The 21,862-nt window shown below is 51.7% G+C and overlaps 2 protein-coding genes across 4 annotated transcripts in view; both read left to right on the forward strand.

Moving 5' to 3' along the window:
* LOC132385387 (high affinity cGMP-specific 3',5'-cyclic phosphodiesterase 9A-like) overlaps nt 1-21,862 on the forward strand; it is a 266,175-nt gene that overhangs the window by 121,891 nt on the left and 122,422 nt on the right. The gene's annotated exons all lie outside the window — the stretch shown is intronic.
* LOC132385383 (B-cell receptor CD22-like) overlaps nt 1-21,862 on the forward strand; it is a 77,179-nt gene that overhangs the window by 48,451 nt on the left and 6,866 nt on the right. For 2 of the 3 annotated variants that reach the window (XM_059957420.1, XM_059957419.1), the window contains exons 12-14: nt 1,190-1,456; nt 15,770-15,884; nt 20,032-20,142. In XM_059957420.1, coding sequence (XP_059813403.1) covers nt 1,190-1,456; nt 15,770-15,884; nt 20,032-20,137 — 488 coding nt within the window. In that variant the 3' untranslated portion in view covers nt 20,138-20,142. Of the gene's footprint in view, nt 1-1,189; nt 1,457-15,769; nt 15,885-20,031; nt 20,143-21,862 lie in introns of those variants that run through there. The other variant, XR_009509173.1, reaches the window with a different exon arrangement.

The raw sequence follows: 21,862 nt of genomic DNA on the forward strand, positions 1-21,862 counted from the left end.
CACATCTTTGGAAAAGCGTACAGTCGACGTTTCGGATCGGGATCCTTCAGCAGGACCGGAGAAAAAAAGATGAGGGGTAGAGTTAAAGGGTGGGGTAGGGGAGGGAAAACACGAGGTGATGGGTGAAACCTGAAGGCAGGAGGGATGAAGTAAAGAGCTGGGAAATCATTTGATGAAAGAGATACAGGGCTGGAGAAGGGGGAATCTGATAGGAGAGGACAGAATGCCATGGAAGAAAGAAAAGGGGGTGGGGAGAACACCAGAAGGAGGTGATGGGCAGGCAGATAAGGTGAGAGAGGGAAAAGGGGATGGGGAATAGTGGAGGCATTACCGAAATTTTGAAAAATAATTGCTCATGCCAGCAGGTTGGAGGCTACACAAATAGAATATAAGGAGTTGTTCCTTCAACCGGAGGTTGGCCTCTTTGCAACAGTAGAGGTGGTCATGGATTGGCATATCAGAAATGGAATCAAAATTGGTGGCCACTGCTAGATCCTGCATCTTCTGGCAGATGGAGTGTAGGTGCTCATCAAAGGGGTCTCTCAGACTATGTTGTGTCTGACTGATATACAGGAGGCCACACCGGGAGCACTGGACAAAGTATACGACCCCAACAAATGCGAAGTGTCTGTTTGGCCCTGAATGAGGGAGGAGGGGTAGGAGCAGGTATAGCATTTGTTCTGCTTGCAAGGAGATGCCAGGAGGGAGATCAGCGAGGAGGGATGAATGGACAAGAGAGTCACGTGAGGGAGCGATCCCTGAAGAAAGCAGAAAATAGGGGGAAAGGAAAGATGTGACTGGTCGTGGGATCCTGTTGGAGATGACAGAAGTTCCAGAGAATCATGTGCTGGACACAGAGGCTGGTGGCTGGTAGATGAGGACAAAAGAAACGCTATTCCTCTCTGACCATCTCCACAGCTCACCCTCCTCAACCCTTTCCTTCAGTCTCTCCCGTACCCCTCCCTTTGCGAAGGGATTCCTGGACACCCGCTTGATGTGTCCAATGTTTCGTTTTCTTTGTACTCCCTCTTTCGGGATGACCTTGTGACATTTTGTTACAGAAAGTTATTTCCATCCGTTTCTCATTCTTATTGGCGATTGTTGGTTTTGTGAACGTTTACCTGAGATTTGCAGTTCCCCTTAACATTTGGAATAACCGGAGGGATTTTTACTCTTAAACACTCCACAGATGAACCCAAAGATGTGGAAGTCCTGTCCAATGATTCTGTGGTCGAGGGATCACAGGTTACGTTACGATGTGAGAGTGTCGGGAATCCACCTGCAGACACCTACCAGTGGAAGAAGGTGTGTTCCGGGACGGAGATGAGACTCGAAGGACCCACACGTGAGCTTCGGATCCAGGTCTCAATCGAGGATGAGTCCTGTGACTATTATTGCAGAGCTGGGAATGTGATTGGAGGTCAGGATTCCGAACCCAAAAGTTTCCACATTCAGTGTAAGTATTTACATTTTGATAGCACCTTCACCTTCATCCGAAACGCCGCCTGGCCCGAGTCCAAACCTTCATCCCTCCCTCCTCAAACTGGAACCTGGCTGCAACCTCTAAACTTTGCACTAATCCCAAACTCCCAATCCCCTGACCCTTGGCTCAATGGACTACCCCCTGCCCTAACCTTCAACCTCTGGCATCACTCTCACCCAGGGCCGGATTAAACTAATGCGGGGCCTGTAGCATATGTTATAAAGGGGCTCTAAATTTTAAAAAAATGCACGTAAGTATTAAAACATACATTATTTACTTGCACAGTAAAGTAATTCAATTGTTTTCGTTTGCTACAGAGCCAGATAATACGACAAATGTCTGACACTTCAGTAATAGTATTACTTACATGTAGTTATCAATTTCAAATGTCAAAAATAACAAAACTACAGTTTAAAAGTTAGTTTTTCTAGATTTAGCTTGAGCAATTTGTTGATGTTACTGGAAATGTCTATTTCACGCAGATCATGCTCAATGCTCATTAGAGTGAGATCGTTCAATCTGTTTTGACCCTTGGTCCTCCTTAGTTCATTTTTAATCCTTTTCAGTTTTGAAAATGAGCGTTCTGCACTGCAGTTGGGAACCATGAGTGACAAACAGATGCGCAACTAGACCCCGGCCGGTGTTGCAGCCTTTACCCGAATTGCAGCTCCCAATCTCCGGCCTCTCCCCAGACCGCTGCGAGCGCACACCGTCCCGCCCACTGATACCCTTCCCCCAATGAGAGCATGCGTCTACCAGAGCTACTCGCTGATTGGCTGTCAGTGTGTCCGAGGACGGGCTGCTCCCGGGAGTTGGAACTGTTTGTTCTCAGAATCAAAGGAACTTCCCCGAAACTCAAAGTGCGAAGTAAAATTTATTATCAGAATGAAACTGCGTTCACAGCTTTTAGGAAATGCATTGTTATGAACTCAATCCACAGTTCAAAGAACAGAAGACTGGTGGCTGAAGTCATTTATTTAAGTGTAAATGAATCGTCTACCCAAAACTCACTCCAACAGTCGTGAGAATACGGTGAGATGCCGATTTCAGCAGTCTGCAGCTTGCAAGCATTTAGTGCGGGCGGGGCCCTCGAAAATGCGGGGCTCGTAGCCTATGCTATTTTTGCTACTAGGTTAATCCGGCCCTGCCCTAATCCCTGATCCCTGCCCTAAACCCTGACCCCTGCACCTTGACCTAATTCCGATCCCCTGTTTTCAGCCTTAACCCATAACCCCAGCTGAGCCCGAACTCCTTTCTTACCCATAACCCTTGCCCTAAAATCTAATTCCTAGCTGCTGTTCTAATCCACAAACCCTGCTTTACCCCAAACTATCGCAGGACCCCTGTCTTCTGCCCTTGCCATGACGCCTAATTCCTTGTACTCAGTCATATACCCTAACTTCACCCTAAGCCGTACCCTGACCACTGCACCTACTCTATACCTGAACCCCTGCACTAACCCCTAACCCCCTAGTTAAAGAACGTCTGTGTGTGTGTGTGTGTGTGGTGTGTCTCTGTATGTGTGTACACCATAGTTCTCGACACTGTGGTGTGGAGATCATGACCAAAGATGAAGTCTTAGAAAGTTTGGGGGATAGTCCCCACCTCCCCTTTCTCCCATGCGTGTGGAGTGAGGTGCTCACTCATTCCCCTGGGAAGCTGCTCAGGATTATACCGGTACGTGTTTCTGGGGACTCTGTGTGTGGGGGGGGGGGGAGAGGGGGTGGAAAGGGGAGCCAGAAACACAACAGTTTCCACTAATCATACACTCAAACACACACACAGGAGGAAGATCAATTGAAGTGCCTGCACATTTAAGTGCACTTAATAGAGTAGGTATAGAGTAGGTGCAGTGGTCAGTAGTGAAGGTCAGTTTTATTGCCAGACTCACTAGGTGTGCACAGGTGCAATGAAAAACGTACTTGCAGCAGTATCACAGGCACAGAGCATCAGATACTCAACAGAGACTGTGGGTCAGTGAGAGACGGCACAGGTTGTGTGGGTTTGGCTCCTGGATAAGATTCCGGGGCCGGGGCCGATATGCAGCTCCCGTTGACCAATCTGGAGTCACTCCACACACCTAAGCTGCCACAACATCCATTGGGGTAGGGCAGAGGTAGGCCGTTCCCTCATCTGGGTCTCCACCCTCTGTCAGTGGAGAGGATTACTGACCTGAGGCAAACATGTTCCAGACTCTCAGTAATAAAGACCAGTCAGCCTCCACAAAGCAGTACAGCAGACGCCCACCGATGGTAACCGCATCTCTTTGTGAAGACAGCAGCCCCTCTGGAGAAAGTACATGGCCAACACATATCACCTAGCAGGGTGCTCGGCATGCAGGAATCTCTGCAGGGTCCTGAAATGGAGAGCCACCAACCACGTATGGACACACTCCAGTGACAGTCCTTCCTCTGTTATTGGGAGACTCCAGGCTGCCGCAGAGACCCAGTGGTTCCTGTTACCCCAGAAGAAGTCCATTATCTTCCTCAGCATCCTTGTGACAAAGGGAGCTGATGGGTCCAAGGTGACCATCCGGTACCACAACATGGAGGCCACCAGCTGGTTTATGACTACCACCCTGCCTCAATAGCAAAGCACCCTGAGAAGGCCTGAGCAGCATCCCAGCCGGGCCATGACTTTCGTCTCCAGGTCCTGCCATTTCACCATCCAGGACTCAGCTAAACTCCCAGGCAGAGAGATGCTTGGCACTCCATTCAACAGTCTCACCTCCCACTGACCCACTGGGAGTCCGGAACATCTTTCCCAGCTCATCTAAGCGGAGAACGCTGCCAAGGAAACTTCCTGGCACTCACACATCCTCTACAGGTCAATGGGATCTGTCACCATTAGGAGCACATCCAGAGCATAGGCCAAGAACACGACCTTCATGTGCTATTCACACAGAGCCAGACCCGTCAGCCTTTTCCAAAGAAGGTCCAGGAGTGGTTCTACACAGCTGCTGTTCAACTGGCTGGACATGGGGCACTCTGGCAATGTTCCCTCTGAGGTGCGCACACACATCTTTTGTTACTAGTGCACAAAGGAATTTAAACTGCACACAAAAGGTTGTCACTCTCTACTTCGTTGGCATGTTAAATATATTTCACGATCGTACACAATCACGTTTCCTTTTCCAGTTTCTGATGCAGACGGTGTTGACAAAGTGAGGTTTGCAATGATTTGTCTGCAGATTTTAGAACTGGCTTATTTATATTGTTCTTATTGAAGAAATTATTGGTTCACTATGTCGAATTCAAAAGAAGCAAAGTGTGTGAAGCGCAGAAGAACTGCTAGTTCATTTAAAACAGAATGGCTTCATGACCACTTCAAACAAATTTAATAACATGTGACACGATTGATATGATTACTTCCTGAGAAATAAGACTTAGTGATGTGAATTATTTCATTTCTTTTATCCTTAGAACAGGTTATGGATTACTTCCACTGAAAAACATGTTGTTGTCACTGGGCAAAAAATTGGACGGCACAAGATTTTTCAATGCACATTTTCCTCTTTGAAGGGGAATGGGCATTGTCAATGGTCCATGGACTTTGACAAGGCACTCTGCAGCAGAGTATAGGAGATGAATCTCGGTTATAAAGTGTGGACTGAGCCCAAATGCCTGCAGAGTGCCCACCAGGAAACTGGACTACCTGGTCAAATGTCTTCTCGTGGTCAAGAGAAACTGCTGGGGACCCTGTCAAGTCACAAACTAGATGGACATTGTCCTCAATGGACCACCCCAGGACTGCTTAGGATTGGTCAGGATGGATCACCTGTCTCAACACTGGGCCAAGACAATTGCCATTGACATTGGCCATATCGGGAGTACACTCGGTCTCTTGGCCAGCTCCCTTCCTGTGAGAGTGGAGCCATTCTCTGCCCTACTCTTTCCAAAAGGAGAAAGAATACTTATTAGCTGCTGGTCTTGAGTGTTGCTAATTCCACCTTGTGACACACCATCCCCTGAACGTGTGGTTTGATCCCCACCCTGACATCTCTCAGCAGGTCATCCAGGAAAGATTTAAGCTGCCACCTATCATTCCCAGACACAGCATTCCTCTTCCCCTTCCCATTCCAGCATGCTAGACCAGAGCAGAGAGGCTAGTTTCGGCTGATGCTTCACAGAGGTGAGAATAAACCCTTTGTTCTCCTCAATGGGTATCAACGGGCACTTCTCGGGATGGATGAGGATTTCCATTGTTCACTATCAAATGAGTCTCCCTCTGCACCGGCCCCTGTATCTTCCTCCCTGTGTGTACTAACAGATGGGAGCGCTCCTAACCTAATTGTCCAGTGGGTACCTTGTTTATACCTGTCAACTCCACCTTCACCTCAGCCCTACCCCCAGGAACACCAATGGAGGGATCATCCCCAAGAATTCCCTGTGAACGAAGGGTTAATGGGGTCAGTATAGAGAGTACATCTCTCTCCTCGAGAGCCAGGCCCAAGTGGACCCCCACAACTCTAGTTCTCGGGGTTCACCTGGACCCTGATAGTGAGAGGGGCTGGCCACTGCTTCACCATCATTATCCAGTGTACGGTGGAGGGCTCAAGGGCTTTTTCAGTTACCAGATCAGGGGGCAACTCCACCTTCAACAACACATTCCTGCACACGCACTCCACCACCATAGGACGGGGCCACAACTAGGGACACACCTGGATTCCCCCCCCCCCCCCGCCCTCCGGTGACTCCCCCATGTCTACACTCTCTACCCTCTTGGGAGAGGAGCTCCTTCTCCTCTTCCGGCTGGAGGAGCACCCGCAACAGGGGTCCCCAATACAGCGACACTCTCTGCGTCCATCACCCTGTCCACCTGCGCACTTCCCTGAGCCTCCAGCTGAACTTCAGAGCGGGTTCCTTGCTACAGGACACAGGAGCAGACGTGAGCTCCGCGTTCTCAATGGCCTTCTTCCTATTGGATTTTTTCTTCACCCTCCTGCCCTGCAGAATCTCCTCCCCTTACCCTGCTGCATCCCCCCTGCATGTAGCCTCGTTCCCCCACCCAAACCCACAGGGGAGAACCAGTGGCAGGGGCAGGGGCAGGGCAGCTGGGGCATAGGTGCTTGAGATGGACTCTCTGGGCCGGGAGTTGGGACAGTCCCTCCGAAACTGTCCCACTTCCCTGCACATGTGGCATGGTGGGTGCGCCGAACTCCAGTTCACCTCGCAGATTACCCCTTCAATTCACACGGTAAATCGACTCTCAATGTTGCCCCCCTGCGCCAACTGCATGAATACCTGTTGCTGGAAAGAGATAATGTTGCAGAGGGTGTGACGCTTGATCTTGTGCATAATTGCGGTGATCTCAGATCTTACTTGACCCAAGCAGGTAAGATGGGGAAGGAGGATCTCATTAAGGATGAAGAGATTGAGTCCGAGGATGATCTGTTGTGTGGGAGCAGTTGCTAGATCCAACATTCCCCATTCTCAGCCCTCTGCAGAGAGTTTGATGCACCAACTCCTCGGTCCTCATGTATAACACCACCTTACCCCACTCCTCCCCAGAGGCCAGCATACTGCCGACGCAAACCAAACCGTCCATGGCCTCTGAGCACTCCACTAGAGTCAGTCCGAAGGCAGAACACATTGCACCCAGCGTTTAATCGACACTGACCAAAACTGGACACTGTCCGAGGTTTTAACAGGCTTTGCATATCAAGCAGTGGTAAATCAAAACATTGGACTTTAATTGTTGTCTGCAAGAAGTGTCACTACGCATCTGAGAGGATTCTTCAATTCTAATCCATGGTGGGTAGATTTCCGGTGACGAAACTCTGTTAGTTATTCAATGGCATACCAATCACATGCTGGTCGTAGAGGTAATGAAAGGGCCATTAACCTTACCTTTACATGAATGGAGGTTTAAACTGTTGTGATGGGACAATGTGGAGGGAGCCTCACTCTCTGTCTCACCCCGGGAGTGTGTGATGGGACAGAGCAGAGGGAGCTTCACTCTCTTTCTGACCCTCAGAGGGTGTAATAGAACAGTCTGGGGTGAGTTTCACTCTGTATCTGATTGGATTGTGTTGATTGAGTTTCTCTCAGTGTCAGATCAGACACAGTATGGACTCTGTATCTGACCCCGGACTGTGTGATGGGCCAGTGTGGAAGGAGTTTCACTGTGTGTCTGATCCTGGGAATTTTTGATGGAACGATGTGGAGGGAGTTTCACTCTGTGTCTGATCCCAAGAGTCTGTGATTGGACTGTGTGGAATAAATTTCTCTCTGTCTGTCTGATGTGACACAGTGTGGAGGGAGTTTCAGTCTGTGCCTGACCCTGAGATTGTGAGATGAGATGTTGAGGAGGGAGTTTGCTTTTGTATCTGACCCCAGCAGTGTGTGATGGGTCAGTGATGAAGGAGATTCACACTGTGTCTGACCTCAGGAGTGAGTGATGGGCTACTGTGTAGGGAGCTTAACTCTGTCTGACCCTGGGATTGTGTGGTGGGACAGTGTGGAGAGAGGTTCACTCTGTGTCTAACCTCAGAGTATGTAATGGAACAGTGTGGAGTGAGTTTCACTTAGGGACTGATCCCAAGTGTCTATGATTGGACTGTGTGGAATTAATTTCTCTCTCTGTCTGTACCCAGGAGTGTCTCATGAGACACAATGTGGAGGGAGCTTCACTCTGTGCCTGACCCTGGGATTGTGTGATGGGATGGTGTGGCACATATTCCTCTCTGTCTCTGACCTCGGGAGTGTGTGATAGGACAGTGTGAAAGGTACCTCACTCCATCCGACCCTGGGACTATGTTTTGGGACACAGTGTGCAGGGAGATCCTTTCTGTCTAACCTTGGGAATGTGTGATGGGACTGTGTGGAAGGAGCTTCACTCTGTGACTGACCTGAGAACTGTGTGATAGAACGGTGTGGAAGGAGCCACTGTCTGTATCTGACCCTGGGAGACGTGATGGGAAAATGTGGAGGGATCTTCACTCTGTGCCCCACCATGGGAGTGTGTGATGGGACGGTGTGCGGGAAGTTTCAGTCCATGTCTGACCTGAGCAGTTTGTGATGGAATGGGGTGCAGGCAGCAACACTCTACGTCTCGCCACACGACTGTGTGATTGTCTGGTGTGGAGGGAGCTTCACGCCATGTCCCACCCCAAGAGTCTGTGATGGGTGGTGTGGAGGGAGTTTGACTTTGTGTCTGACCCCAGGAGTGTGTGATGGCATATTGAGAAGTGAACATTACACTGTGTCTAGCCCAGTGAATTTGTGATGGGACAGAGTGGAGGGAGTTTCACTCTGTGTCTGAACCCAGGTGTGTGTGATGGGACGATGTTGAGTGAATTTCACTCTGTGGCTGATCCCGAGAATGTATGATTGGACTGTGTGGAATGAATTTCTCTCTGTGTCTGTGTGTGTGATAGAAGGTATGGAGGGAGCTTCACTCTGTGTCTGACCCTAGGAACGTGTGATAGGATGGTGAGGAGGGAGTTTCACTGAGTGTCTGACCCCGGGCGTGTGTGATGGGACGGTGTGTGGGGATTTTCACTCTGTCTGACACTGGGAGTGTGTGATGAGATGGTGTGGAGGGAGTTTCACTGGTGGTCTGATCTTGGGAGTGTGTGATGGGATGGTGTGTGGGGATTTTCACTCTGTGTCTGATCCTGGGTGTGTGTGATGGGATGGAGTGCAGAGAGTTCACTTTGTGTCAGTTCCCTAGAGTGTGTGATGGGGTGGTGTGGAGGGAGTTTCACTCTGTGTCTCACCCCGAGCGTATGTGTTGGGGCTGTGTGGAGGGAGCTGACTTCCTGTCTGAACCCAGGAGAGTGTGATTGGACCGTGTGGAGCTTTGCACTCTGTGTCTGACTCCAGAAGTGCACGATGAGAGTGCGTGGAGGGAGCTTCACTCTGTGTCTGATCCTGGGAGTGAGTGATGGGACAAGCTGGAGGGAGTTTCACTCTGTGTCTGACCCCGGGAGTGTGTGATGGGACGGTGGAGGGAGCTTCACTCTGTGTCTGATCCTGGGAGTGTGTGATGGGACAAGCTGGAGGGAGTTTCACTCTGTGTCTGACCCCGGGAGTGTGTGATGGGACGGTGTGGAGGGAGATTCACTCTGTGTCTGACCCCGGGAGTGTGTGATGGGACGGTGGAGGGAGCTTCACTCTGTGTCTGATCCTGGGAGTGAGTGATGGGACAAGCTGGAGGGAGCTTCACTCTGTGTCCAACCTCTGCATTGTGTAATCGGGTAGTGTGGAGTGAGTGTCTGATCCTGAGAGAGTGATTCCTACTCATTCTCCATCCACTTTCTTCCACTTCTTTCCCTTCACCCTAGCCCTCCTTCTCCCCTCCCTCCACTTTCCTTCCCCCTTCTCCCCTCCCTCCACCTTCCCTCCCCCTTCTCCCCTTAAACATTCCTCTGACTGTCCCCGTACACCAACCCTCCTCTCTCCCTCTGATTTCTCCCTCCCCTTTCCTCACTGTTCTGTCCCCCTACCTTCACCACCTCCACTCTCCCCAACCCACTCCCCTTCTCCTTCCCCTCTCTCCCTGTCTTCCCCTCTCACCTGTCTCACTCCTCTCTCCCCACACTCTCCCCCTCCCCTCCCATGCTCACCACCCCTCGCCTCCCCTCCCCATCTCCCTTCCCCTCACCCTAACTGCTCCCTCTCCCTCAATCTGTCCCACATATACCCCATCCCTGCCCCTCTCCCACTATCTCCACCCCTCAGCCCCCTTTCATATCCTCTCCACACTCTCCCCTCTTCCCTCCTCTCCCCTCTCCACTCTTCTCTCCTGTCTTCCCTCTCCCCTTCCCCCTCCTCTCTCCCCCTCCCCATCCCTCTTCCCCCCCTCTTCCCCCCCTCTTCCCCCCCTCTTCCCCCCCTCTTCCCCCCCTTCCCCCCCTCTTCCCCCCCTCTTCCCCCTCTCTTCCCCCTCTCTTCCCCATCACCCCCTCTAACCCTCTCTACCCTCTCTCCCTCCCCTCTCCCCATCCCCCTCTCCTTGCCTTCTATATCCCTCCCCTCTCTCCCTCTCCCTGTTCGTTCCACCCTCTCCTCCTCTCCCCTTAACCCCTCCACCTCTCTCCCCCACTCTCAACCACTCCCCCCTCCTCCCTGTTATGCCCCTGCTCCCTCTCTAACCCCCTCTCCCCTTCTCTCTCCTCTTCCATTTCCACTTCTATCCCCTCTCTCCCAATCTTTTACCCACTCTGTCCCCTCTCCTCACCGTCTCTCTCCTCCTCCTCACCGCTCCTCCTTCCCCTCTCTCCTGCCCTCCTCTCCCCTTCTCCTTACCTTCTCTCCACTCTCTCCCTGCTCTTTCTCCTTCTCCCCCACTCCCCCTACTTTCCCTCTTCCCCTTCAACCCCCAAATCTCTCCACGTCACTCCCTCATCTCCCCTCTCTCCCCCTCACCCTCTCTCTCTGTCCCACCCCTCCCCATCTCACCCCACCCCCTCTCCCCTCTCCACTCCCCCACTCTACCCACTCTGCTCCCCTCTCCGCCTCTCCCTCGCTCTCTCCCCTTCTCTCCCTAGCTGCCCCTCCCCCCTCTCATCCCCTCTCGCACCCTCTCCCACTCTCTCTCCCCTTCTCTCCCCTTCCCTCTCCCCTCTCTTCACCTCTTCCCCCTTTTCCCCATCTCTCCCCTTTCCACCTTTCTCCCCTTCCCTCTCCCCCTCCCATCCTCCACACTCTACCCTCCCTCTCTCTCCCTCTCTCCCCACTTCTCTTCCTTCCCTTCTCTGCCTCTCTCACCTTTCTACCTTCCTCCCCCTCAATCCCCTGCCCCATCCTATCCCTCCACTCCTATCTCTCCACTTACTCTCTCTTTCCCTCCTCCCATCCAACACCTCCCCCTCCCTCCCCTTCCCATTCTCCCTCTCTCCCCCTCTCCTTTCGACCCTATCTCCCTCTGCAACTCTTTTTGCCCTTTCCCCTCTGCCCCTCGCTCTTCCCCTCTTCCCTTTCCACCTTCCTCCCCCTCTGTCGCCATTCTCTACCCTCACTCTCAGCCTATCCCACCACTCTCCTCTTTCCCCTCTGTCACCCCTCTCTCTCCCCCGCACTCTCCTCCTCTCTCTCCCCCTCCACTCTCCTCCCTCCCCTCTCCACTCCCTCTCTCCTTACCTTCCGTCCCCTTTCTCCCTGCTCTCTCTCTCCCCTTATCTCCATTCATCCCCTTCTCCCCTACTACCCCTTTCTTCACTTCTCCTCTTCCTTTCACCCTTCAACCCCTACTCTCCATTTTCCCCCTTCACTCCCAAATCTCTCCCTCACCTCCCCCTCGCTTTCCCTCTATTCCCTCCCCTGCTCCTCCCTCTCTCTCCTCTCCCACTCTCTTCAACACCCTCTCCCCGCATTAGCACCCCTTCTCCCCCACTCTTTCCACTGCCCCCCTCTGGCCTTCTCCCTCCCTACCTCCCCCATCCCCGTCTCTCCCAACCTTTCCCATCTCCTCCCTCTTACCATGCTTTCCGTCTCCCCTCTCCCACTCCCTCTCCCTTTCTCTGCCCCTCTTTGCTCCCTTCTCCCCTGTCCCTTCACTCTCCTCTCTTTATCCTTTTTCTCCCCCTCTTTCCCCCTCTCTCCCCTCTGTCACCTCTCTCTCTCTCCTCATTCTCCCACTTCTCTCTGCCCCCCTCTTTCCTGCCTCTCCCCCACTTACTACCCCACTCTCTAAACCCTTCTCTCTACCCCTCTCCTCTCTCCACTCTCCTCACTCCCCTCACCTCCCACCCCACACCCCCTCCCCCTCTGCTTCTCTCCCCCTCTCTCCCTCCTTACCCCCTTTGCCCCTTATCCCTATCTTCCCTCTCACCCATCTCCACAACTCACTCCCATCACTCCTCTTACCCCTCACCCCTTTTCTCCTCTCTCCCCTCCCACCCCTTCACCCTCTCAACCATGCCCCCGCTCCCCCTATTTCCATCCCCTCTCCCCACATTTCCCTCTTCTCCCCCTTTTTGCCGCTCTATCCCGCGTCTTTCCACCCTCCCTCTGCACTCTGCTTCCCTGACTCCACCCTCTCTCCCCCAACCTTCTCACCCCTGCCCCCTCACTACCCTCTCACTGTCTCCCCACCTCTCTCCCACTCTCTCACTTCTCTTCTCTACCACCTCTCTCTCCCTTGCCTTTCCACATTTCTCCCCTCTCAGTCCTCAGCCCTCCTGTCCCTCTCCCTACCTCTCACCCTATCACCCACACTCCCCCACCCTCTCCCTGACCTCACCCTCTCTCTCGCCCCTCTCTCCCCCTCCCCACTCCCTCTCCCCACTCTCTCTCCCTTTCCCTCCTCTCCCCTCCCCTCTACCCTCCCCTCTCGTCTCTCCTCCTTTCCTTGCCTTCTCTCTCCTCTTTCCCCACTTCTCCTCCTTCTCCCCATCCTCCCTCTCCCTCCCCTCCCTAAATCTCTCCCCATCCTCCCTCTCCCTCCCCTCCCTAAATCTCTCCCCATCCTCCCTCTCCCTCCCCTCCCTAAATCTCTCCCCATCCTCCCTCTCCCTCCCCTCCCTAAATCTCTCCCCATCCTCCCTCTCCCTCCCCTCCCTAAATCTCTCCCCATCCTCCCTCTCCCTCCCCTCCCTAAATCTCTCCCCATCCTCCCTCTCCCTCCCCTCCCTAAATCTCTCCCCATCCTCCCTCTCCCTCCCCTCCCTAAATCTCTCCCCATCCTCCCTCTCCCTCCCCTCCCTAAATCTCTCCCCATCCTCCCTCTCCCTCCCCTCCCTAAATCTCTCCCCATCCTCCCTCTCCCTCCCCTCCCTAAATCTCTCCCCATTTTTCCCCTTCATCCAACTTCTCCCCCTTCTCACCACCCTATTCTCCCTCCCTCTCACTCCCGCCTCTCTCCCCCCTCCCTCCTCTCCCCTTTCACCTTCTTCACCCTACCTCCCCTTCCTTTCCCCTGTCCCTCTACTCTTCTCTTTCCCCTCTCTCCCATCACTCCCCCATCTCTCTCCGCTCTCACTCTACCCACTATCTACACCCTTTCCCTCGCCTCTCCTCCTGCCCCTTTTCTCAATTTCTTCACCCTCCGCTCTCCCCCTCCCCCTCTGCTTGCCTTCTCTCTCCACTTTTCCTGCTCTCCCTCCCTTAGCCCCTCTTCGTCCCCTCCTGACCCTCTCTCCCTCCCCACTCTCCCCTCCCCTATTTCCACCACTGTCCCCCCTTCCACCTCCTCCCCTTTATCGTCCTCTCCCCTTTATCGTCCTGTCCATCTCATCACCCTCTCCCTCTCTCCCACTCTCTCCTGCCCCTTCTTTGCCCCTCTCTCCCACTCCCCTTTCCACCTCCCTGATGTCCTCTCTCTACTCCCTCGCCTCATCTCTCTACCCCTCCCCACCTCTCTCCCTGCTCTCACTACCCTCACTCTACCCTCTCTCTGTAACCCCTCTCACTCCCCTCCTCCTTGCCCTCTGATCACTCCCCTCACCTCCCTCCCCTCTCCCTCCTCTTTCCCCTATCACCCCATCTCTCCCCTCCACCCTCTTCCTTATCACTCCACTTCCCCTTGCTTTCTCCCTCATCCCCTCTTCCCCCTCTCCCCCTCACCCTCTCCTCTCGCTCCCCTTCCCATCCTCTTTCCGCTCCCCCTTTCTCACCCCTCTCCTCCTCTCCCCTTCTCCCTGAATCTCCCACTCTCCCTCTCCCCTTTCCACCTTCCTCCCTTCCCTTCTCCCACACTCTCTATCCCCTCCCTCTCCCCTGTCCCTCTTTCTTCTCTTTCCCCTCTCTTACCCTCTCTACCCTATTCTTCCCTTCTCTGCACCACTCTCTCCCCTTCTCTCCTCCCCTTTCTCTCCCCACCTCCCTCACCCTACTCCCCTTCTCCCTTTTCCCCTTTTCCCCTTTTCCCCCTTTCCCCTTCTCCCCTTCTCCCCTTCTCCCCTTCTCCCCTTCTCCCCTTCTCCCCCTTTCCCCTTCTCCCCTTCTCCCCTTCTCCCCCTTTCCCCTTCTCCCCTTCCCCCTTCTCCCTTCTCCCTTCTCCCCTTCTCCCCTTCTCCCCTTCTCCCCTTCTCCCCTTCTCCCCTCTCCCCTCTCCCTTCTCCCTTCTCCCTTCTCCCTTCTCCCTGCTCCCTTCTCCCTTCTCCCTTCTCCCTTCTCCCTTCTCCCTTCTCCCTTCTCCCTTCTCCCTTCTCCCCTTCTCCCCTTCTCCCCTTCTCCCCTTCTCTCCTTCTCCCCTCTCCCCCTCTCCCCCTCTCCCCCTCTCCCCCTCTCCCCTTCTCCCACCCCTCCCTAGATCTCTCCCATCACTCCCCCTCTTTCCCCTTCTCTCCCCACTCTCTCAACCACCTCTCTACCCTGACCTCTACCTCCTCCCCCCACCCTCTCTGCCACCTCCCTCCCCCTCTCCCCACCTCTCCCTCTTTCCCCTTCTCCTCACTCCCCCTCCCTTCCCCTCCCTTCCCCTTCTCTTACCCTCTCCTCTCCCCTCATTTCCCTCTCTCTGTCCCCTCCTCCCTTCCCTTCTTCTTGCCTTCTCTCCCTCATCTTCTTGCCTTTTCTCCCCTTCTCCTTGCCTTCTCCTTCCCCCTCTCCCCCTTTTCCCCTTCCTCCCCTCCATCCCTAAATTTCTCCCCATCACTCCCCTCTTCCCCTCTCTCTCCCCCACTCTCCCTCCACTCTCTCTTTTTCTCTCCCCCTCCTCTCATCCCCTCTCTCTCCCTCCCCTCTTTAAACTACTCCCTTAATAAAGAGAGACAATGATGATTATTGGGTTGAACGGTTGTGCAGTGGTTAGCACAATGCCTCACAGTACCACCAACCCTCCACTGTCTGTAAGACGGTTGTCCGTACTCCCCGTGGCTATGTGGGTTTCCTCCGGGTGCTCCGGTTTCCTCTCAAAGATGTTCCTGTTGGTAGGTTAATCGGTTATTGTAAATTACCCCGTGATTAGGCTCGGGTTAATTGGGGATTGCTGGTTGGGGCAGGTCGAAGGACCAGAAGGCCTATTCCGCATCGTACCTCTCGATAAATTCAATCGCTTATCTTTACTGTCAAATGAAGCAGCGAATGACTCCATGTTCAGAGTGTTACAGGGTGCTCCCTCCTCACTCTCTGTAACCCTCAGCGTGACGTTCTCTCCTTACTACCTCAGTACCGTGACTCAAAACTGCCTCTGTCAATCTTCTTGTAACCATCCTCATCATGTGTGGGTGAGTTGGAGTCCATTGGGCCGGCTGAAGAGAATCCAAACCCATGGGGTTTACCACCAGACCTGAAGCACCAACAGCCGTCAGTGATGAATAGCTCAGAGGAGAGCTGGTGCTCTTCCTTGTTCTGGGCAGCGGATATCGATAGAAGTCTTTGTTGTTCTTTTGTTTCTCAGCTCAGGGACGGCTATCCAAGGCGTCAGTCATTTCAACGGCTTTGAAAGGGGCTCTGTTTCTTTTCACCTCAGTGGCTCTGATCTGTTTCCTTAAGAACCGCAGGAATACCAGGAAGTGAGTATTCAGAAACCTCCCACTGACTCAAAGGGTCATTTTGTTGTTGATGTGTGTATGTACAGTACAACTCTCATATGTGTCTTCACCAGATAGCCATGAAATGCCATGGGTGCTGTTGAAAGGAAAGTTATCAACTCTGCCCCCCAGTACAAAAAGATAAACCCAAAACAAACAAAACTCACAATCCCCAAACTCCTCAACAGAGAAATGAACAACAGAATATCAAATCCCCCCACCCACCCCTGCAGAAAAGAAAGTGACAATATCAATCCCTGACCCTCACTCACAGAAATAAAGTGACAGTAACATCAACCCCCACCCCACCCTGAACACAAAAAATTACAAACCACCTTCCTGCCAATCAGCCACATGAAAGAAAACCCTGAAAAACTGAAGGCAACCAATAGAAAGTACAACTCAAATATCACAAATCTCTGATTATCAAAAACATCTTTTCATCAGGGTGTGAGGAGAGCGGTCACACGAACTCAGTCCTTCCATGAAGAGTTACCACCGACCCAGGTCCGAATGTCACCCACCCCGCTGCTGACCATCGTTACACCGGTGGCCTCCATTGGGAGTGATCGCTGATCCCCTCCGCAATTTCCCTCAGAAACCCCTCCAATTTCTGTCTCTAACCCCCTCCATTTCTGACATCTCCTCCACTTGTGTTACCATCTCTCCATCTTCCTATACCCTCCCAAACCTCTGTGAACCACTCTGGCCCCATACCCCTTTGGCCCTACACCCTCCACATACACTCCATTCTGGCCCCACCTCCGTAAACGTCTCTGGCTCCTACACTCTCTCCATCTCCATAAACTGCTTCAGCATCTTTACTATTCCCATCTCTGTAACACTGCAGCCCCTAGAACTTCTGCTGACACTGTAAATCCTTATGTTAAAAAAAAAGCTGGATGAACTCAGCAAGTCGGGCAGCATCTGTTGAAAGGAGCAGTCAACATTTCGGTCCGAGACCCTTCATCAGGACTAAAAAAGGAAGGGGCAGGGGCCCTATAAAGCATCTCCTTAGATTCCTTCTTCACCTCTCCTGCCTGTCCCCTCCCTACTTCCCTTCCCACACCCCTTGATCTTTCCTCTGAGTTGTTTTTTACCTGGTACCTTCCACCCTCCCCCCACCTTCTTTATAGGGCCCCTGCCCCCTACTTCTTCAGTCCTGATGAAGGGTCTCGGCCTGAAACGTTGACCGCTCCTTTCAATGGATGCTGCCCAACCTGCTGAGTTCATCCAGCTTGTTTGTACGTCTTGATTTGACCACAGCATCTGCTGTGCACTTTGTGTTTACTGTAAATCCTTCCTGTCCCAGACGCTTGTGATGTCTGCAAGACCCTGCACCCTGCACCATTCCTGAGCCTGTATCATCGTCCAGTCCGTCCCTCTTCGGGACACCGACGCCTCTCATCGCTCCAGCATTAATACCCAATTCCTGCCTTCCGCAGTCCGGAGCTTGGAATTCCCTTCCAGATTCTCCAGCCTCCCTCCCCGGGACCCTTCCCTCCTCTTTACAGAGTGTTCGTCACCTGCCTTTTTCTTAAAGACTCAATGTCATTACGATTTCTAAGGTCAGACACCAACCCTCACCAACATCAACAAAACTCAGCTGACAGAAGAACATTAGGAACAGGAGCCCCATAGAAGGACATCTGGCCCATCGAACCTGATCTGCCTTTCAATGTGATCATGGCTGATCTGGCTGTAGACTCACTCCACCAACCTGCCTTTTCCCCATGATACTTCATTCCCCTAAATTGCAAAAAATGATTTAACTGTGTCTTCAATATATTTAATGACATTATGCTCTATTGATTCCCAGGGCAGAGAATTCCACAGATTCATTAATCTCTCAGAAAACGACCTCCTTTTTTCAGTAAAAGGGGCTTTTCTTCCCCACCTGCTTTATTATTGATGCAGCTCTTATTGGCATCTCCTCTGTATCTCTACTTCTGCTCTCACCCAATTCCACCCCCCACCCACAGAGAACAGTTAGCCTGGTCCTCACCTACACCAACTAGTCTATATGTCCAACATATCATTCTTTGTAACTTCTGCCAGATACAATGGGATCCAATCATCATCTACATCTTCTCCTTTCCCCTTCTCCCCTCTCTGCTTTCTACAGGGATCACCCTCTCTTAACTCCCTGGTCTGCGCATCCCTCTCTAGACACACTCTTCTGTTACCACAGAGAGTGTGACACCTGCATTTACACCCCCTGCCTCATCACCATCTGGGGTACAAAACAGCCCTTCTCGGTGAGGCAGCCTTTCACAGTCCCCCGGCGTTACTCATTGTATCCCGTGCTCTTGGTTTGGCCTCCTCTACATCAGTGAGGCTAAATACAGGTTGGATGACACTTCACAAAGCACCTTCACTTTGTCCACCATCGCTGCCTGGATTTCTCAGTGGCCAGACATCCTCATTCTCCTTCCCATTCCCCCACTGACATATCTGTCCTTGACCTCTTCAACTGCCAGGTTGAGGTAAATGGAAATCAGAGGAACAGTAGCTTGTATTCCATGTTGATACTCTCCAACCCAGTGGCACAGGTACTGAATTCCCCAGCTTCTGGTAACTGCTCCTTCTCTCTATCCCTTTCCTCTCTCTTCCTAGTCCACATGGCCCCTCCCCATCCTATCCACCTGCCCATCACCTACACATTCCTCCCACTAGCTCCCTCTTCACCTTCCTCTCAAATCAGAGTCCATTATCATCCGTCTTTAGTCACGTCCCACCTTTGCTCCAGATCCATTCCAACCCTTGCCCATCTGCCTTTCAGCTCTCTCACCTCCATCCAGCTATCCTCTGCCAGCTCACTACCCCGTCCAACGTTTTGAAGTGTTGCCCCAGATTCCAGTATCTCCAGTCCAAGGTGTCCCCAACAAAACGGTATATTGCTGCACATGGAGTGTGAAGTGGGGAATGTGGAGTTCCTGTTTCAATGTCAATCAATACGAAGGGATTTTCAACAAACACATTAGAGTTTGTGCTTCACACCCTGCACTCCCTCACTCAGAGATTCACCAACATCAGGATTCTCGAATCTACCTACTTTTCTTCCTTTTTATAAACTCTGACCCGTCACACTTCAGGAAGTGAGACCCAACCCTGGAGAAGGTCAGGGAGGGAGGATATCTCCAGTCAAGTCCCAGAGATGTGTAGTTCTCCTGCAGAGAGGCTGGGGAGGCTGTGATCCCCAGAATAGGTCAATGGGAGATTGAATAAAAGCATTAAAAATCATGAGAGGTTACACAGGACATAGTGAATTGTGGCACCGTACCGACTCTCAGCCTGCAATGTTCTAAACTTCCCATCTCATAAAGCTGTCCATGTTCCTGTCATCCATGAGCCTATCTAAGGGTCTCTCAAACGTCCCTGATGTAACTGGGTCTACCACCACCCTGGCAGTGAGTTTCTCTCACCAACCACCCTACATTCCTCCCATCACCTTAAAATTATGCCCCTGGTATTACCCATTTCTGCCCAGGGGAAAAGTCTCTGACTGTCTACTCTGTCTATACCTCATCATCTTAAACCTCTACCGATTCACCTCTCACATTCCTTCACTCCAAACAAAAAAGCCCTTGCTCGCTCAACCTACTCTCATAGGAGATGCCATGATGTCCAGACAACATCCTGGTAAATCTCCTCTGCACCCTCTCAGGATTTTCCACAACCTTCTTAGAAAGAGGCCGGGTTGGACAGAGTCAATCAGGAGGGGGTGTTTCTGGAGGGAGGCCCATTAGAAACTGGGGAGTCTTTGACTGGAGTTGATCAGTGAGATGTCTAGAGGGAAAGGGGAGGGGACGGGACAGGTTGTTGTGATCTGGGATGGGCAGCATTAAAGGGCAGTGAGACCAGGTGCAGCAGGAACTTTTCAATCAACAGAACCAGAATAATGGGAAAATGTGCAAGGCCATGGGGGTAGGACAGGGACTGCAGGGCTGATTGGAGACTCTCACTGGCAGTGATCACTACTAGACTCACCCAGGGTGGAATTTCTCATAATGTGTGGTGCATTCACCAAAATGTCACCCATTCCGGGGGACTAGTATTCTCTCCTCCCCACCCTGAGCTTGGCCTCTCTCATTGCTCTGTGTCTGACTAATGTTGTTCTCAACCCTAGACCAACAGAAAAAGCAGAAAGGCCTGTGTCAGAGCATTTGTATGAAATGGTCTTGATGAGTCGCGGGGGAGTCAAGGTGGAAGAATCAATGAAAGCTCCACAATAATCCAGGTAAGAACTATTGCCCGGCACCCTGAGGGCTGTTGTTCAGATTACAAGCTCTTCCTCAGCATTGCCCACTGCCAATGCTCCTTCATTACTGTCTCCCCAACGTGATGGATAGTGTAGTGTTCCATGAGTGTTGTCCATCCAGCAATGTCACAGGTTTATAGGGTCAGCACAGCAGAAAGGCCCTCAATGTCCATACCAACTGTTAACTTCCAATCTGTACTCATCTTACACTTGGCCCATAACCCTCTCTGCCTTGCAGTTCCAGGGTTTGTCGGATACTGAAATGTTGTGGAAATACCCACATCCAGCACCCCTCAGGCAGTACTTTCCATAATCCAACCACTCTCAGGGCCAAAATGTTCTTCCTTAGCACCTCTCCAAGCTAACATCTTAGCCCAAACCTTGGCCCTCAGGTTTTAGATACCAGTGCTATGAGGAACAGTTTCCTTATTCCCCGTGAAGAATAGTCTGTGATCCACATAGCTTTCATTCCCTCTGTCATGTTCCCCATCCACCTCATCTGCTCCAAGGAAAACTATTGCAGCCGATCCAGTCTCTTCTCTTCATCAAAAAGCTCCAATCCCTTGTTAGATCTGGTGATATTTATCCAGAGGTCCTTCGGAAGTCAAGAATGAGTCACAAAACTTGGTGGTTATGGTTGTTTTATTAACTGTTAGAGGAACAAAGAACGAGCATATGAAGACAGAAAACAAAGAAGTTGTGGTCATCTTCAACAAAAAATAATCTCGAATTGTGAAACATTCTGTTGTGAAACAGTCTGGTTGTGGGGTGGTATGGGCTGCAGGAAAACATCCAGAAAATACAGAACCAATTGCTGAAAATTCACTCAACAGTTACACATACAGGTAAATAAGAAAATTGCAGGCAAGCATAGGAAAGTGAAATCTGAAGAAAATGAAGGAAAAATAACAATTCTACACCTAATTCCGCACCTTGCAACATCCTTGCAGAGCAACACAGAAGGGAGCTGAAAGGAATCAATAGATTAGGCAGCATCTATCTTTGGATGGGTTTGGCCGAAAGTGCCATCTGTCTGTTTTCTTCCACAAATCTTGCCTGAACTGACAAGTGCCTCCAGTATTTTGCGTAAGGCTCATATTTCCAGAATCCACAGCAATCTGCATTGTGCCTCCAACATCCTTGTGAATCTCCTCTGCACCTTTTCCTGTAAAATCACATGCTTCCCATGGTATGGTGACATGAACTGAAAGCAGTTGTGGCCATAGAACCATAGAACATTACAGCACAGAAACAGGCCTTTTGGCTCTTCTTGGCTGAGCCAAACCATTTTTCTGCCTAATCCCACTGACCTGCACCTGGGTCATATCTCTCCAAACCCCTCTCATCCATATACCTGTCCAAGTTTTTCTTAAATGTCAAAAGTGAGGCCGCATTCACCACTTCATCTGGCAGCTCATTCAACACTCCCACCACTCTCTGAATGAAGAAGCACCCCTCCAGTGCTCCCTTTAAACCTTTCCGCTTCACCCTTAACCCATGACCTGTTTTTTTTTTCTCCCCTGGCCTCAGTGGAAAAAGCCTGCTTGCATTCACTCTATCTATATCCATCATAATTTTATACACCTCTATCAAATCACCCCTCATTCTCCTACACTCCAGGGAATAAAGTCCTAACCTATTCAACCTTTCTCTGTAACTCAGTTTCTCAAGTCCCAGCAACATCCTTGTAGACCTTCTT

This window comes from Hypanus sabinus (genome assembly GCF_030144855.1).
Source record: "Hypanus sabinus isolate sHypSab1 chromosome 1 unlocalized genomic scaffold, sHypSab1.hap1 SUPER_1_unloc_14, whole genome shotgun sequence".
NCBI classification, from domain to species: Eukaryota; Metazoa; Chordata; class Chondrichthyes; order Myliobatiformes; family Dasyatidae; genus Hypanus; species Hypanus sabinus.